General features: G+C 37.6%; 1 protein-coding gene across 1 annotated transcript in view; it reads right to left on the reverse strand.

The window, feature by feature from the left end:
• Positions 1–22,314, reverse strand: part of enox2 (ecto-NOX disulfide-thiol exchanger 2) — a 201,707-nt gene that overhangs the window by 87,967 nt on the left and 91,426 nt on the right. Inside the window, exon 3 of the mRNA XM_008420947.2 lies at positions 20,071–20,217. Coding sequence (XP_008419169.1) covers positions 20,071–20,217 — 147 coding nt within the window. The remainder of the gene's footprint in view (positions 1–20,070; positions 20,218–22,314) is intronic.

Below are 22,314 nucleotides of genomic sequence, written 5' to 3' on the forward strand. Positions count from 1 at the left end.
ATCTCCTGAGTGACCAAGAGTTAAATTTGGGAAGGGCTGATTAATTTTTCTCCTCAGTGGTGTCAGTACTGTATCAGGAGAACATAAAAGAACAGCAAAGATATAATAAAAATGTTAAATAAGAGGAAATTAAAGAAAATAGCAGAAAGAAAACCTAAATCTCTGGTGTTTAGGCTGAAGGTCACATGGATGGATTGCATTTTAATATTTTAACCCGGATCTCTAAGCATCACTCGACTGCAGAAAGTGTGAGTTTCTCAAAGGAGCCTGCATCTGCTTGTTAGGAGTTTGGTGTTTAACAGGCAGTCACTACAAAGGCAAATTGTTGCTCAGCACAAGAGACGTAAATTGAACGTGTTTATTGACGCCTGAAGGACAGTTTGACAACCTAAGAGGGAAAAAAACAAGCTGGAACATTTCTTTAGGTCTGTTTTCTGTCTGCTTTGAAGTTTGAACTGTCAGGAGTGGAGACTATATGTCCCCAAAGAGGGAACAAAAAAAGTTGTGGGACTGTCAGTGTTCATGCTAGTCAAAGCATTCGGAGGACTGTTAGCTTGTAGCCTTATAGTGCTGTTGGGTGGGTGAGGATGGATTGCTTTAGAGAGGTGTGGGAAACATGGGGGAGTCTTTGGTGGTCATGGTTAATGAACAGCTGAAAACGGCCCAAAGCAAACTTTCAAAGTATTAAAACAGCAAAACACGCACCACCATAGCAGCTGAGTCTCCTGCAAATAAAAGGAATGCCCAATGAATCATTTTCAAACAAAAATTTAAACTTGTGGTTCAATATAAGGGAATTTCATTCTAGAAAAATTTAGAAAGCAACGAACCTTTTAATGCCATTTCTGTGATGACATAAAAGGAGGTTAAACAAAGTTTATTTCCCTTTGTTTCAGTTGAAAACATCTGACCTTTCAACACTTTTCTTGATGTTTTTTTTTTTTTTCCAGCTTTTCCCTTTTGTTCATTTCCAGTCCTAACCATGGTGACTAATTGGCCAATATAAACTAAATATAGCAGATTTAAAGGTTACATTTTTAAGAGGAAAAAATATTTGCGGCGTGAAGGGGAAAATGGAGGTCTAAAAACTTTTCCTTGAGAATTAGGTAATTGTATCTGCATGCATGTGGAATCCATTCTCTTGGTTTAGTAAACTGTGCATTTGACTTTACAACATCATTGGTATCTAAACGCATCAGGGGTTTAAGCTGAGGACGTTGATGTAAACATTACAACAGTGGACCACTTATGGGTCAGTATTTGGTGAACTATTAACGGTTCAACATTTACATATTTTTCTGTGTTTTAACTCCAAATTCTTTGAGAAAAATGTGTCTACTTTTTTGTTGTAGAGCAAATCTAAAATATTTGGCTGAGCAAATGCAGCTTTGGGAGCTGAAATAACTTGGCAAAATGCTACTTGACACAATATTGCCTGGCCTTTTTAAAGCAGCCAATCGAGGAACACCAAACATCTTCCTTGGCACCGATTGGCTGAACCGCCAAGAACGGAGATAAGGAAGACTCTAGATTTTAGCTTCTGGAGTAGAACTAAAACAGATTTCAATGTGCATTAAAACACAATAAGGCATATAACTACTAATATAAGCAGTTGGGTCTCAAATAATCACAGATTTTTACTATTCATCTCTAGTTGTGGTTCCTAAACCCCAGAAATACTGGCGGTCCAACAAACTATATTTGTTCCAGGACACCCTATGAGTTGCAAAACTCAAATATGATATTGTATTTTGTGTCATTATGCTTCAGCCATTTTCGATGCTGTCATAAGTCACATAAGATATTTAAATTAATCTCTTAAACTAAAGGATGAACACTTTTATGTCTAATTTAAAAAAGGTTCTTTGCCAAGTTGTCAAAACTACTTCATCCCTCAAGTTTAAGTGAATTTTATGCTTGAATGATTACCATAGTGACATATAGTACTCATAATGAAGAGATGAAAAGCTGAAAATGAGCAAAAAGGCAGACAAAGACCAAAGGAAAAAGAATATCATCACAAACTTTGACAAACACTGCTTGAGATCACCAAGGACACTATAAATACATTTGCGTGCTTCAAAGTCGTAACTTATTACGTTATTGCAGTTGAATGAGCCAGCATGCTGCTGGTGAGCGCTTCACGCTGAAACTCCAGAGACGGGTCTGCCTCCCTGACTCCCAGCACTAACTGTGGGCAAAGGCGTTTGTCTCATATCCTCTTCATCCAACTCGCACACACCCACACGCCCTTCCATTACACAAGCTCTAGGGACTGGAGCAAATTTCACATCAAGTAGTTCGCCTGCCAGACAAGGCTTTCTGTGGATTCCATTAACTAAAACAGAAGCCTAATTACTTCCTTGAGATCAATAAAAAATGATACAGACACATGGGCAGAGAGGAAGTAAGGTAAGAGAGGAGATAAAACTTTTAGGGTGACCGTTGAGTGTATTAATTGTGTCGACTTTTAGGATAAGGAGACAATAGAGCAAAAATGTCTTCATCAGCGGTTTTTGCTTTTACCCAGGAGACTCTGGGGTACTTCTGCCGGCAAAAACATCTGCAAAATGTACGAGTTCGGCCTAAAAACAAGATCAGATGGAGTGGATTTCCACAGTAAAGAAAGAAAAAATGTCCTAGTTTCTCCATGTGACGTGACAACTACCACAAAGATGCAAACATCTGCGTAGTTATTAAAAGAACAGGTCCATCATCAAAATATATGACACATCAGCACATATGGATATAACCACCATTCTTTTCAGTCTCGGGTTCCTCTTGGTTGCTGAGGAAACCTAATGGGCACTCTGTCACCATGACTACCACTAAGCAGCTCAACCAATCCAAACACTATAAAGTGAGCAGAAAAAAAGTGATCTTTTAATTTGTATGTTTTTGATAAAAAATAGCTGTTTACTGTCACACTTCATCATAAGATTAAGAAAAACGCATGTCCATTGACTAAATAACATATTTAAATTATGAGACAAGACGTTTTCTCAAAATAGAAAAACAAAAAAAAAAAAAGAATTGAAGTTTTAAAACTATACATAAAATTATAAAAGTGTCAAACAAGCTTTAGGAAATATTCTGCTTTAGGAAAAAAACAAAGTAGAAATGAGCAACTACAACCAGTACGATTCAACCTGCAATTAAGAAAAGGCTTCACATTAAATAAAGCTGATAAAGCTTTCCCTGGAAGGCCACCAAATTGGCTCACACCATTTTTTATTTTACCAACATCTTTGGAGTCCCAGCATGAATTTAATACACAATTTGTTGTGTGAGGCAAAAATGAAAGTGATGGCAAAAACTATTTGCACTTGAAGCTCGTTATCAAAGATAATTTGTCAAAATATCAGCGTAAACATGCAAAAGCTGCTCATCAGGTGTAAGGATTTGATTTGTATTTTGCCACTGATGTTTAAGATTAATTATTGAATTTTTTTTTACAAAATATAAATCGAAAACCTTTTCAATAATAATAGTTCTTTTGCATAATTTTATTGTCATCTGATGTTTTGCTTTTCTTCTCTATCAGAAACGGGTGAATCTATATCTGTCAATTTGTGAATAATTTTGGGTTTAACTGGAAGTAAAATTAATTGAATTCTTCAGCCAGCACACACAACTACTACACACACATACATGTTGTTTTTTATATGCTAACAGTTCCGGTTACTGTATCTTCCAAAGGTGTCGACACAAGAACAAACTCTTATCGCTGAAAAGTATCTGCTGACCGCAACTTTTTTTGAGAAAATACAGGCAAGTATAATGACATGCTGCAAACATTTTCTGTAGTCGTTTGAAAGGAGTATGTATAAGGTCGAGTTTAAGAGCTATTTTATGTTATTTTTAAGTCTTACTGTTGGAAAGTTTATTTGGATAAAGTTTGCAGGTATACTAACAAATCAGTGTCAACTTCATAATTTGGCATCTTTTGGATTTGTTTACTTTAACTAAATTTTTCAATAAGGATGTTTTTTTTAAGAATTCAGTACTTTGCCAAACAGCACTGCTGTATAGAAAAGTAAAGTGCATATGCATATGATTAAAAGTTTAATGCAGCTATAGTTTCAGGTCCTGACTAACAATTACTTAAAACAAAACACTCAACCCACTTTTACCTCTTGTGTTAATTTATCGATTTAATTTTAATCATTTTCAATTTCCACTGGAACGGAGAATTACAAGACTCATTTTCACAAATTAATGTGGTTCCAACTATCAGCAGAGATTGACAGGAAGAGTGTTAAAGCAGCGCATGTTGAATGAAGGCGGTGAAAAATAGGCATGAAATAAAATTTTCAATCGTATTAACAAACAAGCTGATTGCATCTACTCTATATTTCCCCGCTGGAATAGAGTCTCTGGAAAATGAGGCGCGGGCCCTGGATTTGGCCCTGTCCGCCCCGTGACGGCTGAGCTGTTGTCATCTGCAGCAGGTGACAGCATCTTATCAGGAGCTGCAAATTACAACGTGGGAATCTTATCAGCGGCAGCCAATTAGAACCAGGGAAGTAGCAGCGAGAAAATGTCAACAGCTCAGTGAACTTGCCAGGGTTCTTATCGGGCCACGCCTCTTCATCCAGGCAGCTTTCTTTGAGTATGTCATGGCAGTAATGACTGCCAGAGCAATGTTGTGACAAGAAGGGCTGAAGGAATAACCGGGTCTCTAAAGAGCAAGCCTCCCAGAAAGACTCCACACTTCCTGAGAGCTGCCAAATTTTAGCAGGTTTTTGACAGCTGACGACTAAAAAGCAAAGGAATTCTTTCATTTTCAACCTCAGCCGGGTGTGTGTCTAGACGGAACAGCAAAGGTTATAAGAGATGTTAAAAACTCGACATGTAAAAGTACACATGGGGACACATTTCTGCAGTGCAGCAGAGGAAACAGCAGGAAACTGAGTCACTTATTTAGGAAGATTAAAAAGTTTCAACAGCTGCAACTTGACCACTATTGGTAATATGTTTACATCGATTATATATTGAAAACAAGAAGAAAAATCTCCTCTGAAATGTTTTCTTTTCAACTAAATTACCTGGATGGAGAAGCTCAGGATGATTACAGGGGCTGCTGCTCCTCTGACAGGATCCACACCCTTTTCTTGCTTGCAAAAGTACTTCAAGTTGGATTATCTCCATGTGAATAAAAACATGATCCAGAATCACTGTTATGCAGCAGACAAGGTCCTATTACCAGAACAATTAAAATGATAATCTGTGTTTCTATAAATGTTATACCCATCCATCCATCCATCCATCCATTTTCTTTACACCCTTGTCCCTTAGTGGGGTTGGGAGGGTTTACCCATCTTACTTAATTGGTCATAAATATCGATTTAAAATTTCATTGCCTGGTCCAAGTCATTTTTACTAAAGTACTGTCCTGTAGCTGCTTTTGTTTACCTTCTTACCACATGACTTGTTCTTGGTACAGCTAATGGCACCATTAATTGTTATTTTTATTACCGACTGATCTATATATCCGAATCTTGACAATACCAAACGATATTCAATGCCGGCCGTGATGCTGGTATAAAATTTTGACCTCAATATTGAGCAATAGTTCAGACAAATGAGAGGCAATGCCATTGTGTGACACCTTTACACTCGGTGTAAAGGTATAAGGTTTAGTTTCTATCACGATTGGTCATAAAATTTAATGGGGATAAGGAATACATATAGAACGGACTGGCACTCATGACCTTATGCAGTATTCAAGCAGACAGTGACCTCCTCTGACTCAGGAAAAGTTGAATAAATGAAATGAGCTTTGTCCCTGTGAATCTTTTTCTGTTAATTCTCAATGAATGAGAAGAAGCTGAGGCTATTTCTCTGGTAAATTTTTTTCCTTTAAAGCACCATGATTGACTGAAGATATAACTGCATGAATAGCACAAAACTCTCAGGTATAGAAATGCGTCAGATTCCAGATGAACAGTCGCGTCACTTGGCTTGGAATGACAATGACCCTGCAGCACAGACTTTCCTGCAACGCTGTGTCACATCCCACACCAGCACAGACTCACAACACCGCCTGTAATGTATGGAAGACAGATCCTGCCACATTTATCAACCAATAAAGGAATAATTAAATGGACTGATGAGGTAATTAATGTGCTAAATATTGCATGAAAAACAGAAAATAAAAATGTTTCCAACTTATTTGATTAAACTGTGTAGCAAATAATATTTATCACGTTCAACACCATTCATTAAGAGTTACCACTATTATTTAATTTTCCATTTTATTTTCAAACTTTTTGTTGTATTGGAGTCCTCAAACATGGTGCTGGAAAATTACACAAAAACCACGTTTGGAATTTTAAACCTTATCAAGTTTAGATTAAACTAATTAGCTCTACTTATACAAACCAAATAGCTGAGGGGCAACACAGAGCAGGGGAAGGTCAGGAGGCAGTTAGCAGAGATGTTGTTGTTTTGTTGACACTCGAATACTGTAAGGGAGCTGCCACATAGAAAATTAATGCAACGGTTTAGTATTAAGATCCAATTTAAATTACTATAAAAAGTAAAGTTGGAGCTCAAGGATTTGGAAACGCTTGCTGGAAGTTTAGGGAAAAATGTGTAAAAAGAGAAAATTCTTCATCTCTTTTCTTTAACTTAATGGACAGGGGGCGATTTAGATCTGGGAACTGAGACAACTTTGGAAAAAGATTGACATATAGTGTGGATCACTACCCTACTAAAAGACCCGACGAAGGCTCATTTTCAGTTTACGGTGGGAGAACACCAGATTTATTATTTAAATGTCCTGGTATATACGAACATTCATGCCATACACCAACTATAGGTTTTTGGAGAGAAATGGGGTCATCAGCATCACAGGTCCTCCACCATACTTATTGCATTTGTTGCTGCCTCTTCAGCCATTCTTAAAATTTATGTTGTTAAACAATTTTTCTTTTTCTGGTATTTATCAAGATAGTTTCACAATTTCCAACATAGCTTGAAGTACAATAACTCAAAAAAGCTTTTAATTTGAAGCTATAACTCGGGTAAAAGTCGTTGTTGTGACAAAAGAAAGTATCTTATGAAGTCAAAATATAAAACCTATGATCTGACAAATTGTTTTGAGGCCATACAGTACTAATCCCTTATGCTAAAAAAATCACCATATAATCTCACAGAAGAGCTGGTGTCCTTTTATAACTTTTATAACTTTCAAAATCCATTTTATTGAGGAAGAGGGCAAAGCCACATAAACATGTCTTGTATTTTATGTCCTATGCACCACAAAAAGCTAAGAGTTAGGAGAGCAGGATGCTTTAGTCCTCTTTTAAACATTAACATGGTCAAATAATGAAATGGAGAAAAGACAAAGCAGCTCCCAAACACAGAGCAGTCAACACCATTCTTAGGCATTGTTTAATTTGATTCAATTTATGTTGAGGACAGCCTAATATGAAACCATTCAAAAGAAACTGTTAAAAATCTTCCGTTATGGAAGCATACAAATTAAACAAGTCAGATTCAATATAGCAACGACACTCGTCAATTCAGCTGCAAGCGGATCCACAGCAGTTCATTTAGCTATGCGCATATGCATCACAACGTCTCCTGTTTTTCTCTCATCTCTGTAGTTTCTTCTTTATAAGACAACTGCTGAAATATTTGATGAAGTGCAGCTGTAAGGCAAGAACAAACAACTTTTCTGACAAACAATGCTCCGCACGACCATTGGGGATTGGGCCAAAAAACTGCAGGGGTGGAGCGCTTCCTTCCAGAGAAAAACAAACAAGTTCCAGTTCTGATTTTACACTGTGCAGCTGAAGATTATGTGTAAAATCTGACAATCCACCTGGCTGTAGGAACCTCTATAGTAAAAGCACATGTGCACAGACCTGTAATAAAAGAGAGCAGGATGACAGCGGAGGGGGACCAGACATGCTCATTAAACTGGTTGCAGTCTTAATGTCTTGCAGTGAGAAGCAGCTGGTATGGATCAGTTAACCCCGCTGGAGGCTCTGAGGGAAGGCAGACGGAGAAGGAGAGGTGTTGATCGAAGGAGAGTGGAGCTGCAGGGTGACGGTGATGAATATGCTGCTGAGAGCACGGTGCCAGTCAGAAAAGGAAAAAAAAAGAAGATCCCTGCAGATTCTAGTCTTTTCCACGCTCAGGTTCCTTTTTGTGTCGTTTAGATTCCACTTGAAAACTTAATTTAAACTCCGACTTAAACAAGAATGGTCAAAGTTGCTTTTGATTTCTACGGTTGAAAGAAAAACCTTGTCTGGTTGCGCCAAACAGTTCAGTTCAAACATCCACAAAAACTAGCAGAAGCGAAATTTAGCTCCATTAGTGGTAGAAACAAAGCTTATCTGCATCAACATGATAAATAATTCATCAAGTAATTCAACCTATCTGGGTGAGTGCTTCTGCTTTGGTGTTTTAGGGCCACCTCAGACTTGTCGAGATCTGAGAGTCGCTGGTAGCTTGATGAAACATAGTAGATAAAACCTCTCAATAGCTCTTACATTTGTAATTGAACCATCTGAGCCCTTGAATCTTGGTCCAGCCGTTTCCTTTGGAGAACATGCACTCAAGAGGAAATGGCATATTTATTTCAACAGAGGGTGGAGTGGTTTCAAGGAAAACACAAGATTAGAGCCCTTCATTACACATGTATAGGCACCTATGCAGCGTAAGTGCCATTTACCTGAGATGCTATCGTTTAAGATTTCTACGAGCTGGCATATATTAGATGAAGAAATAATATATTAAAAAATATCTCGGTTTTCTATTTTGCAAAAAAAAAAAAAAAAAAAAAAAAAATTATGTCACGTTTAAAGAATGCAAAATCTGAGCAAACGCCTAAATGAAAAAGAAATGTGAACAAAAACTTGAAGCATTCTAACAAATTCAAGATACTATAGTGAAAGGCCATAAGACACAAAAAGATGATTTAGCAAGAAAATCATACTCTATAAAAATTTAAATCCTTAGAGAAATTTTAAAAATCTGGCATGCAACAACAGCCTCTATCAGGGGGCAGAAAAACGTTTTCCAGATTATTCCTCAACCATAGCTGGAGTTTTTTGAGATTACGTTTACTGTCACCACGGTAATTACTCCCTCATGCCTCCACCCTCTCACACGCACGCGCGCACACACACGCACTACAATAGATGACAATAGTTTTCCATCTGGAAGACTTGATCCGAAAACAAATTCATTATTTTCTGAACAGATAGAAATAGATTAATCCTCACAACCCCACTTGTTCTGACATTGTTGAGACACACTGTAAATGTTTGGGTCTTTCTCCATCAGTACAAACTTGCCGCACTGTTGCAGGAATATTGTTTTCACTTGCCTGGAAACACAAGTTTTATTTTTGAGTGCTGGAAAATGTTAACATTTCGGTCACTGACCAATAAATCAGTACGACACTTGAAATCCTAGAACCCTTGAAACAACCAGATTGTCATCATCAGGAGCAAAAAGTAATTCATGAGCCATCATATTTTTCCCATCTGGTTGGATACCTTGAGTAAGAACAAGTAGGCCGTGCACATCTCTGATCTTTTTTCTTTTCATCATGCAAGACGATAAATAAATAAAAGGCAGCAAACGAAGAGGCCATATAGCTAGATCTTTGGAGAGCTTCGCCATTAGCTTTGGCTTGAGCCTTCGGACAACCAAAGTGCCCTCTTGCCTTGAATTATTTAGCGCTCACATTTGTAGGCTTTGCCAGTTGAGGGGATATAGCGCTAAAATCCCAGACCACTGAAGCATGCAGGAAAGCGGCAGAGAGCATGGCCGCACAATTAAAAAAGAAAATACATACTGGAGATAAGTGAGGCAACAAGACAAAAGATGAATGGGGATTTAATTTCCTTCCTTGATGATCATCAGGAGAGGAGATCAAGACTATAGGATCCGATAACTCTGCTCCAACTCGGATCAAAGGATCCTTCTATGAGCTGAACAATTTCACCGCGGAGGACACATTGTTCGTGGAGACACATACACAGATTCTGCACCGACTTTATCTCTCCCAGAGCAGCCGCGGAAACAATTGAACTCTTGTAAAAGAGAGAGAGAGTAACCCTTGCTGGATAAGAAGAGGGGAGGAGTTAGTAGCACGGTTTCCTTGCAGCAAGGACGTCCTGAATTCAAATCCAGTCTTCCTGTTTGCATGGTTTCCCCATCCAAGTGTGGGTTCTCTCCAGGTACTCCGGCTTCCTCCCACAGTCCAAAAGCACAATTATTAGGATACCTGCTCACTTCAAATCATCCTTAGGTGTGAATGTAGCTGGTCGTTTGCCGTGTGTTTGACTGACCTAATATGACCCAGTACTGTGTCATTATTGATTCAATTGAATATTGAATAGTTAAAATAATGAAATGAATCTGAAAAACAGATTTCACTTTCATTAGATACTTAGTAGCAACACCTTTTGCAGTAATCAATGCAAACAATCTATTGTCTACATTTGCAAACAGTAGCTGGGGTTTTATTGAAACGTGGTGTCTTGAAATTTGTAGATCTTTTTAACAATATTCAAAAAGATTCAATCTGGTCTCAGACTTTTAGGAATAGTCTAAATTTTTTGTTTTGCTAGAGCTATTCTTGAACGCCTTTTCCCACATTTTTACCCTAGAACTGAGTCTGAGGCTGGGTTTTCTGTCACTGAGCGGTACGTTTTGCTCCAGGAAGCTTTGGTGGTCTTGAGACTTCATCGTGCTTTGGGCAGACTCAAAGTTCTTTGTGCCAAATGCAGCAAAGCAGTCTCCTCCATGTTTCCCAGTAGGCTTGGTGATTTTTTTTCTTTACAAGACCAATGTTATCAGCCTACAGGATACTTTCAAAAACTTTGGAGTTTATCAATGAGAATTTTGTTGAAAGGAGAAGAACATGAGGAGAGGAAAGTGAACTGGTGCATAAAGACTTCCTATCCTACTGCTACTGTTAGAAATAGGATAGTATTTAATGTCTTCTCAATAATCTATAAAGCACTGAAAGGTTTTGCTTAAATACACACCGAAGACCTGCTCACTCAGTTCCTGAATTGAACAAGGGAAGGTTTAGTTTCTATCCCCCACAGCTCAAACCCATTTCTGTTTAGTATAACTGTGTTGTGCTTTCAATGCAAACGTTGTGTTTCTAATGTGTGTTATCTCCGGTCCTTTGTTTTGTCAAAGCTATTTGAATTACCGTGTATAAATGGTGCTATATGGTTTCTTTTAACTGAGGGACTTTGCAGTAGAAATTAAACACTTCCACCACAGCATAATAAAAAATAAATAAATCAGAGTAATTCTCATTTCACACCAAACTCTTCGAGGCACCAACCTGGTCATACGTCACCCTGACTGTCATCTGTGACAGTTTTAACATCTTGCTGAATTATTAATCTTCCGCTGTTTGACTGCTACTTGACTACAAATTACACCACACTACATTGTTTTAGGCTCTGATTCATCATCTTACAAAAAGAGATCACAGAGAAAAAAAAAACGAAATACTGCAGCACATAATGCCAGAAACCTTTTTACTGCACTCTATGAGAACATGAGCTTACATTCAGTTTAGCGAAGTGCATCTTTCTGATGTCTGGTGCTCCACACAAGAGAAACTCAGTGAAGCTGAAAACCATTTATCACAAGAAGGCCAGAGAAGGAAAGAGACCGGGTATAAACTGTACGCTTTCACAGACCTTGTACTGACAAAATAGCTTTGACAATTTCTAATACAAACCCTGAGAACAGATTTCCCTCATAGGTCTCAGCTTTAAAATACCTCCAGCAGATGCCACAACACAACGGAATGGTTTACAACAAGTCAGTGTTGTTCCAGTGGCAACGACAATCAGGAGTAAAACTGCCCTTCTTGTGCAACACCGTAATCTTACAGAGAAGTGTGAATGTGTGTGTTTGGCATCATTTCAGACAGTGTCCCACTGAGCCAGGTTTACCTTTTCAGCTGGACAGTCTTACATTGTTTCTTTGCCAGAGCCACCTGCAGCAGCTTAACAACTACCAGTAAATCAAAAAGAGGAAAGCATTCTCTCTCCCTCACAGGACTAATGCCTGCCTTGACGTCCAAACTGTGAAAATGTTTTGTACTGCAGAAAAACTCAGCATATCAATTGCAAATGCACGCTGAATCACAATGACTGCTACATGTGATATAATGCTGTAGCAGCTGTCTGGTAAGTATTAAAACAGCCAACCAACACAACTTGCATTCTTATTTTCTTCAGCTCAATGACATTAACCTTTCGCCTGCAGAATCAATAGCATTTTTATTCAATCCCCCCTCGCTTGGCTCCCAGGAAAGGTTAATGCATCAGCGATTTGATTGGTGAGAGCACAATTCTCTTATTGCCTGTGAATTGGCATTTGTGTTAAAAGTTTGATCGATTTTGATCAACGCAATGCCGGTATTAAAAATGCTCTGGATAAATCCATACAACAGGCCTCGGGTTCGAAAATACACCTCTGCTCTGATCACTACTCAGCATTTTTTCCTCCCGTCTAACAACCTTGTTACATGAAACCCGTTCAAGAAAAGGCCAAATGTTCTGCTTGGTGGAGCTTTATCACACGGTTATTTGTTACGGCACAGAAATGGAGCCAGACTTCAGTGGCAGCAGTCTTTATGTTGAACATATTCATGTATGTTGAACATATTGATACATATCAATCTATTTAAAAAATTGGAAATTTATACAGAAATACTTTTCATATATTGATTTTATTTTAAAACTTGGATACAATTATTTCATAACTTAGTTAATTTTTTCATGTTCCTGTGCTGAAGCATATCATGAATAAATTCAAATTTTCGACTTCACCGATCAAACTCAGTGGGCGGGACTAAGGCAGCTAATAGAGAGACTCTGGCGTCTGATTGGCTTCTTCCAAGTTTGCTATGACTGGGTCAATGGTTTTAATTGAAGTTGCCCGAATTGAGGAACACAAAATATTTGATTAAATCTTGACATGAATATATGTACTTTTTAAATTAAAAATACATTTAATTGAGGCAATTCCATATTAATAAAGTATGTCTGTATTTCCATTTTTTTAAATGCCACATTTAAATAATTATTTAATAGTTTATTAATCGTAAAATGAAAAAACTCTAGTCACAAAAAAGCCCATTAGAATAAATCCCACATTAAGGTAAAAGCTTTAAATAAAACAATAACGGAAACATTTTACAATTTAGAATTTACTTCTTCTTAAGTTAAGAGTTTCAAGAAACCTTTAAATAATAATCAGTGACTTTCACATGCACAAGTCAATTTTATTTAGCCTCTGGACAGTAGGCTGGATGAGGATCCATATTTATCTCGGTATTCTGGGATTCACCAGATTTCTATTTAACAGCATCTATATGCCAACAAGTTGTCTGGAATTGATGTGAGTAGTAATAATACCAAAAACAACGTGGAGTCACCGAATAAAAATTTAACTCTAAAAATGAGCTTCTTAACCTGATGCACAAATTTAGAAGGTGAATGCTCCTAGAGTGCTGCAGATATTATAAAAGGTCCGGAAACCTTTTTGTTGTCTTTGATATAGCAGATTTTTAAGACAGAAAAACTGCCATAAAAAAGAAATAATCACTGAGCCTTTCAGCCAAATCAACACAGACACACAATTCACCAAACACAAAAACAACCACTTTTTCCAAGGCCATCAGGTTTCCTGGCATAAATTCAGAGAACCTGTGGGTTGACCTGAACAGACCCGAAGAGGACCAAGGATTCTGGGTGATTTAGGAGAAATATGTGATGATAGATGATCAAAAATCTTTCTGTCTGTAAGCACCGACTTTCTGAATGTTAAAGCAGAAGACTACACTGACTTACTGGCAAACTTACACCGTTAAGCAATGAAAGCAGGGGTGTGCAAAACTGTATCACCTTTGCTGAAAAATAAATATTTTTTTAATGTGTTTTTTTTTTTTTTGCCTTTTGGGCACATTTACTCAATTTAATGATCGGATTATTCTAAAACTTTCACTGTGAGATTCTAAAACTGCAAAAAATAAAATAAATAAATACAAAATTTGAAAGTACTTTGAAACTTTTGACACATCTTTACCAGGGGTGTCAATAAATGTAATATGCAGGGTATATTGCAGCCGTATGTCTACATCCAATCCCTTCCGCCCCCCAAAAGGAAATGTGTTTGCACTCTCTTTGACCTATCAAGGGCTGCATGGATACAGAAAGTTAGCAGACGAATGCTGCAGGCAAGGTTTATGTGCAGTGAGTAAAAACATCTCATTACTGTAGTTGACAGAACCTCCCAGAGCTTTGGACTCTCCTTGCTCTCACCTGAAAAATAAATACCACTCTTCAATCCAAGCAACTTATTTCATAACAAGTTATAACTTCAGAAATGTTCGTTTTAATTTCTGCCTCACGCTTCTCCGGATGCAAACTTTGTTCATAAAAGGCAAAAGTAAAGATTTGTGCGGGATGACAAAATCCGGCTTGCAAGGATCCTGCTAATTTAATGTTTCTTATTCATCGAAAGGGGGGGAAATATTGCCTCTTAAAAAAAAAGAAATTGTGCATCATTTCAAAATCTCATTCCGCTTACTGCCTGCAGCTCAGACACAGCAGGGCTTAAGGGGGGAAATGGCCATCTCCCACTGCGTTGAGAAACTGACAAAAATAACAGAGAGCAGAGTAGGGAAATCTCTGCAGCCCCAAGGCGCCACTTATTATGAATTAATAAAAGACAAGCACACAGAGGCAGACTGAGTGTCCACAAACAGAGAGGACAGAGAGGATAAAGGGCAAAGATGGTGGTCAAGTACCTCGCCTCTTTGTTTAGAGGGGGGGAAAAAACGCATAAAAATGTAATGCTTGATTAAAAGAAATGTTAATATTCATGAATTTGATATTAAAGGACTGAGACAGTTGAGCACAGCCCTTCCAGTCTTGCTATCACTTAAATTCTCAGGAACTATTTTTTTCCCCCTGAACTTAAAGTATAATTAGTTACACTGAGTGTCGAGTGAGTGTCTATTTTAAGGCTCGGTGAACAGAATATGAACTCTGCTTCAAACGTTTGAGACGTTTTGTTAGTTTAAAGCAGGCGACAGCTCATCATTTCACATAAAGTCAAACAAAAATGATTATACCCAGTGAGCTTTTAGATTTTGTCACATCAGATGCAAAACTTTAGTGTATTTTATATTTTTTGTCATTCTTTATGTGAAAAACAAGCCCATAGTAGTGCATATTTGTAAAGTTAGAGGAGAATGACTCATGGTCTAGATGGTTCTTCAAGCTGGAAGTCTTTTGAAGTACGTTTCTATCAGCTTTGCACTTCTAGGGACTCAAATCTCTGTCACCACTTTGTAAAACTCGGAACCTCTGTCACATTAGATGGAGAATAACTACACACATATTTTAAAGTCTTGCCAAAAAACTTTCCATAAGATTTGGTCTCGACTTGATTGGTTCATTTTTAACACATGATTATAATTAATCTAGCCACTTTGCCGTCTTGCTAGAACGAGATTCTGTGAGCAAATTTTACCCAGCGGGTTTCTTGTACACATTTGCCATGTTTCCTTGTTGCAAACCTCATAAATGCATAAAAAGTTAATTTTGACAATCATGTATTCTTGCAGCTACTTTATTTTAAAAATTTAAAACCTATATATAAACTTCGCTTCCAGCTTTGAGCTGCTCTATCAGTAAAAATGTTGGTGGACATCAATAAATAATCAGGCGAAAGAATGAAATTCAACCTTTGAAGATCATATCAGTTTGTTTTTAAACCTCTTAAATGAGTTACTTGGGAGAAAATAGAGCCTCAATGGCTGTAAATATGCACACAAGATGTATAGGTGCAAGAATATTGCAAAGAGAGAAGAGAAAAAAACAAAAAAAACAAAAACAATCCATAACTGTTCCTTAATGGCACTTAGTCAATCGTGTTGTTAATGAATTGGTGCCTCATTGAGGGGCTGAAGCACCTGACCGAGACCAAAGACAATCAGGAGCTCGACAGAATCTGAAATTATAAGACAGTAAAGTCCTCACATTGATTTGCTTTAGACCTCGACTAACCTTGTCGTTCTTCAAAAGGTTTCAAGGAAGCATCAACAGACTCTCTGATTATGGCAGGTCAAGTCAAAGAAATTCGTAATTAAACTTCCCCACATAGACGTCGCAGATGTGAGGCTTAGACAACGAAGCCAAATACTGCTAACGCTTCTACATTTAAACAGAAATTCATAAAGAGGACTATAATGACACATATGACACCACGGGTTTGGGCACTGCAAGCATTGTTTTGTTAAACTGCTTCTGACCTTCTAACCCGATAATTACATCAAAATGAGAAAATTAAAGGAAGCAGAAATAAATTGCTGTCTAACACAACTCCAGCAAAGATCTGACATTCCTGATTGACCTCTACGTCTTCACTGTGAAAGAGGAAATAATTACAATGATAGTCTCATATTCATGCAACTGACCACTGATCTGGTAAAAGTAGAGAGAACCAGAGAACCAAATCTATGTGTTCATCCATGCATCAGTCCCATTGTAAAACCATCCATCCATTTATCTATGTATCCATTCTTTTATTCCAGTATCACCAACTAATTTAATAATCGATTAATTGTTAACTGAAGTACAGACTACAAAAGGCCAGTTGCTAAAAGAACAACATAGAGCAGCAATAAAGCTAAAACTGTATAAAAATATGAACGTTTATAAAAAATAAAAAATAACTTTATTTAAATCTGTTCCACCCACAACTCCTCAAGTGGCAGTTTTAGCTTCACCTGGTTCAGATTCTGTAAAAAGACAATCTCAGATTAAGCACCTTTGCTTTCTAATTGTTAATCAGTTCAAGCAAAAATTAATGGATTAATCTGAAAATGATAATTTCTTTACAATCGGAATGCTGTTTTGGCATTTTAGGCAACACACACGTTTATTTCCTTATTTTCAAAATAAATTGATTTATTTATTAATTTCTATTTTTCAATATATTTCTAATATTGTCAAAAAAAAGATTTAAGTGGTACAATGAGAAATCTGCAGAATGTGATTATATCTGATTAATCGATTAACCATCTGAATAATTGATAACTAAAATAATGGATAGTTGTAGCTCTGCATCCCCTCCATCCATCTGTCCCTTTTTTAATCCATCCATCCATCGGGTTGTGGAGTTGACAGGGAACCAACACATCCATTTTCTTAGCAGCATTCTGGGTCAGCCTCAGGTTTTCGTCACAGCAGAATGTGATTAGGAGCGCCTTTACTCTGGTTAAAACTGAGTCTAAAACTGATGTTGTCTATAGACTGCTTTTAACAGACACAAAATTGGAAAAGCATGGCTGTGATGATCAATAACTGCAGTGTGTTTGGTTGGTTACATGCGTCCTCTGGTGCAGTTTAATCTCCAATCTAAAGGTGCTAATTCTGCAAACTGGTTCACAGTCTTATTAGCGTTTTGGATATTCTCACAGGTGTCACACGGTACCCCATCACAGCAGAAGAAAGCAAAAATATCCTCAATTTCAGCAACAACAATGGCAGAGAAAATCCTGCACTGGTGGCACTGACAGAGTCATTTAGAGTCACACTAATGATGTGACAGTAGGCTGTCAGAGCAGCAGAGGGCAATTGCTCATATATAAATCACAGCATTGAATGGAGACCATAATTCCCTGCACTTAAACTGATCTGTCTCTTCACAAAATGTATCTATAGCGGTTACAATGATGTTTTCTTTTTTATGAAACACAGCAGGCACTTCAAGTTATTTCCCATGAAGCTCCTCAAATATGTGTTTTTCATAAGAATGAGTCATAATATCATAAAAAACAGCCTTATGAACAGACATTTAATTCATATCCATCATAATTCATCGTCCTACATCTAATATTTTCTTTGCCATTTAGGTAAAAAGCCTTGCAAAAGTATTCGACCCCGTTTCCTCTGGAAACTCTTCTCCATTTGGTTTTAGAAATCACATAATTATCAATTCAGAGTTTAATTGTGTGTAATTTAGTCACATTATGAATACATCTGTTCTGTGAGGGACTCAGAGGTTTTATAGATGAACAAACAGCACCATAAAGGCCAATGAACATGGCGAAAAAGACAATGTCTCAAGCTGTGACAGACCAAGCAAGGAGAACATTATTCAGAGAAGCAGACAAGATTCACCATGGTAACCTTGTAGGAGCTGCAGCAATCCGAAGCTCTGGTGGGGCAATCTGCCGTCTTTTAGTCCTGCACTCCACAAATCTGACCTTTAAACAAGATTGAAAACAAGAAAGCTACTATTGCGAGAAAGCCACAAAAGAAGTCCTGTATGTGGTTTGCTAGAAGCCATTTAGAGGGGGACAGCAAGCTTTTTTTTTTTTTTTTATCAGCAGGAACAGGGAAAGTGGACAGAGTTGTTGGGAAGACGGATGGAGTAAAGACAGGTAATCCTGGTAGAAAACCTGTTAGAGGCTACAAAAGAGTTGAGACTGGTGTGAAGGTTTGCCTTCCAGCGGGACAATGACCAAAACATACAGACACAATCTGATGAAACTGAAGCACTTTTGAAAAGTCTCCACACCTGCACAGCTTGTATACAAGTTTGTATTTTTGTATGCAAAATTTTAACATGTCTGTATACAGACATATGTTTTACATGTGTTTTAGAGTTTTACATGTGAAAATGTTCAAAGCTTTGTAAAATCTTTCTTACACCTCATAAATGCACAGCTCTTGGTTGACCCATCTTATAAAGTCACAATTGAATCCACTAAAAAACAGCAACCTGTTGTAAATGTCTGTGATTTCTAAATCTTCTCATGACTGACTGCCAAGGCAGAAATGTTGATCTACAAATGTACTAGAACTGATTGAAACATACAACTTTAACTCGAATAAAAACAAATGCGCACCATCATTCACATATTTGTATTTGTCAAAATGATAAATATGGAATCCTTTTTCATTTCACTCCACAGTTACGCAGTAAAATCCAGATAAATACATTGATGTTTGTGACTGCTACATAATTAAATACGATACGTTTGATGGGCACGGTATATCTCTAATGAAGCAAAAAACATATTTCATATTCCTAACAAACAGAGCACATACAGAAAAGATGAGCATCATTCGTTCTAATCATAATTATTAGTTTCACGATCAGCCATGATAAATAGTTGCAGGTACAGTAAACCTGTACTAGTGAATGAAAACCAAACAGTTATCAATTCATGAACTTATCCAAGTAAAGATTTGAAGAAATGATCAAAAGTTGATTAGTTTTTTTCTTTAATTGCACATTATTAAGTCAGACCAATTATCATGGCCAAGGAAGCAGAGAACATGGCACGCCACCTCCCTGTCTGAGGGGCTTTCTTCTGTCTACTTATAAAGCAATTAATTAGTCAGAACTTCTTTAATTCTTTAATTAGAAAGTCCTTCTTTAATTTGACACATTACCATGCAACCAGCCACTTACTCAAATGACTGTTTAATTATAGCGAACTCGAATAAACACGTGGACACATACATCTTCTCGCTGCGACACTCCCTGGGTGACGAGTCGAGTGTTTTGTGTGGGAGAACCGAAGGCGTGCAGGAGCTTGTGATTGGCAGGCAGTGTTGTCACGGTAACAGACATCCAGACACAAATACCCACGTACACACACACATAATCTCAAAGGAGCAGTTTTCCTGCAGCAGCTGCACGACCCCTAAACAGGCCAGACAACTGGAGCCTCAGGACATGGCAAGGTAATAGGAAACAGCAAAGACTAAAAAAATAAGCCACTTTTTGTCCATCCTGCCACCCAATAATAGGATTATGCCACAATTCCCATTTAAGGTATTGAATGTTGGTAGAAAAGAAGAAGCAAAATGGCAAGGTATGAAAGCTAGCTGAGGTAAAAAGCTGGGCGAAGAGAAAAGTCCTCCAGTTGAGCTTTTAGACACTTGGGTTGAAATTTGACATGGCTTAGGACAAAATGATGAGGATTTAAGAGCATGCTGTAATCCTGCTTCTGTAGAGGAATACTTGAGAGGGAGTAGTCGGTACCTGGAGGGAGGCTGGCTCTCTTTCTCTTTTTGCCGTTTTCAGCAGTGTTATCCAAGGGAGCGCACTCAGTCCCAAGTGGACCACTAGAACCGTTGAACTGAAGAGGATCGTTGTTGGTTGCTGGATCGAAGGGCAGAGCGTTGAGTCCTGAAAGACAGACGAGAAGAAAAAGAGAATTTATTAATTACTTATTGCAGTAGGTTTAGTCCGATCTTCTGGTTCTAGTCTACTCTGCATTTCCAGAATCAGAAGAACATGAAGAAGCAGCATACAGCATACAACTGCTGTATGCAGCATACAGCATGCATACAACTGCTGTATGCAGCATACATACAACTGCTGTATGCAGCATACATACAACTGCTGTATGCAGCATACATACAACTGCTGTATGCAGCATACANACAACTGCTGTATGCAGCATACATACAACTGCTGTATGCAGCATACATACAACTGCTGTATGCAGCATACATACAACTGCTGTATGCAGCATACAACTGCATACAACTGTATGCTGCTTCTTCATCTGGCTTCATCAGACTCAAAAGGACCAAAACTGTACAAAAGAAAGCATGAAATCGCAAAAGAATAAAATAACCAGCAACTACAAAATGAGCCTAAAGTTATTCTTTCAGGAGGTCCTAAATCTTGGTCCTCATGGTCCATTATCTGGGATGTTTTAGATGTTTCTCCGCTCCAGCACACCCGATTCTAATAACTGCTCTTCTCCCTCTGCATGCAATGAAGTTCTACAGCAGACCGTTAATGGCCCGTTCATTTAAATGAGGTGTGCGGCCACAAGGAAACAACGAAAACATGAAGGACGGCAGGATTTCAGGACCAGCATTGGGAATCACTGACATGAAACGCCTCTTAGAAAAATCTAAGTTCCAGCATAGCAGTAATTTATCTTTTATAAGCACAAATCCATTAAAAAGATCATGACTCAGGTCAGTAAGGAGCAGACCTTTAAAAACACTTAAAATGTTTACATGAAAAAGCGCTGATATTTGAAAAATCTATTGTATACAGAAATTTCACTTTCATAGAACCAACATTTCTGGTTCATTCAACTGTAAACTGTGTAGATGTTAAAAGACGTTTTATAAAGCATAAAGTATAAACTAATATTCATCACTCTGTCCAAAATGCAAAAATAAGACGACGAGCAGACAAGAAAAAAAGTGAACTTTCCTGAGTCTCTTTTTCTAGTTAAATTGGGTTACCTGTCTCTCTTTTTTCTGTCAGAGCAGAGCAGAATCCTAGAAAGATTCAGTTTACATTCATGAAAAATTTATTACATTTCTTTGTGCTCAAATTTATTTTCCCTCTGTGGCACAACTGAGCAGGAGATCCAGTCTCCTGCAGCTTCAGAAGAGCTCTAAAAATAGCCACATTAATGTGGTTTACATGTAGCAACAGCCCAAATGAGACGGTGTCATCCGTCTTTACGTTTTATGACTTCAATCAGCCAGAAGCAAGACTGTCTAACAAATAAGTTATAGAAGGCAAAAAAAAAAAAAAAAAACACGAAATGAAGCTGTAAACTATCAAGTCTCTATTTCAAATGTTATCAAACTTTCAAGTTGCTGTCAACAAATATATTATCTTGAGTGTTCATATTCATTTAATCTTTCACAAGGCTTGCAGAATTTTTTATATTCCTTGAACTTTCCAACTTTTGTGATATTGGAACCAAACACTTCAAGATATTTAATGGCAGTCATTCCAACACAGACAGTTGCTTTGATCCAAGCTCTGGTTGTATGTTTAGGGTCGTTGTCGTGCTGAAATATGAACCTCCGCCCCAGTCTCAAGACTTCACTAGCTTCTTAAAAGTCTCCTTCCAGGATTATCTTGTATTTGGCTCCATTTGTTATCATTGTAATTAAAGGAGAGAGGCAGCAATAAAAATAGCAGCAATAGCAGCCATCTGCCTGCTTTTTTCACTGTGACACAGCGCCTCCAGAGGTGAGGCACAGAACTGCACTGTTTCGCTTCAGACTCCTTACATAGGTTTCAACATGCAATGCATAAATTCATTATAAAAATTAAGCGATTTTGACCTTAAGAATGTTGAAATCATACAAAGCAAAAACTAATTTGCACACCGGTGAAGCGAACAACATGATTTTCTGTAATCACTGTGTGGTTGAATTTTTTATTATATTATGACTAATAATCTGATGGTCATGTTATGTCATGTCTTTATTCCAGGTGCTTATTAACTTTAACCAAAGG

Source organism: Poecilia reticulata, linkage group LG10 (assembly GCF_000633615.1).
Source record: "Poecilia reticulata strain Guanapo linkage group LG10, Guppy_female_1.0+MT, whole genome shotgun sequence".
In the NCBI taxonomy this organism is placed as follows: Eukaryota; Metazoa; Chordata; class Actinopteri; order Cyprinodontiformes; family Poeciliidae; genus Poecilia; species Poecilia reticulata.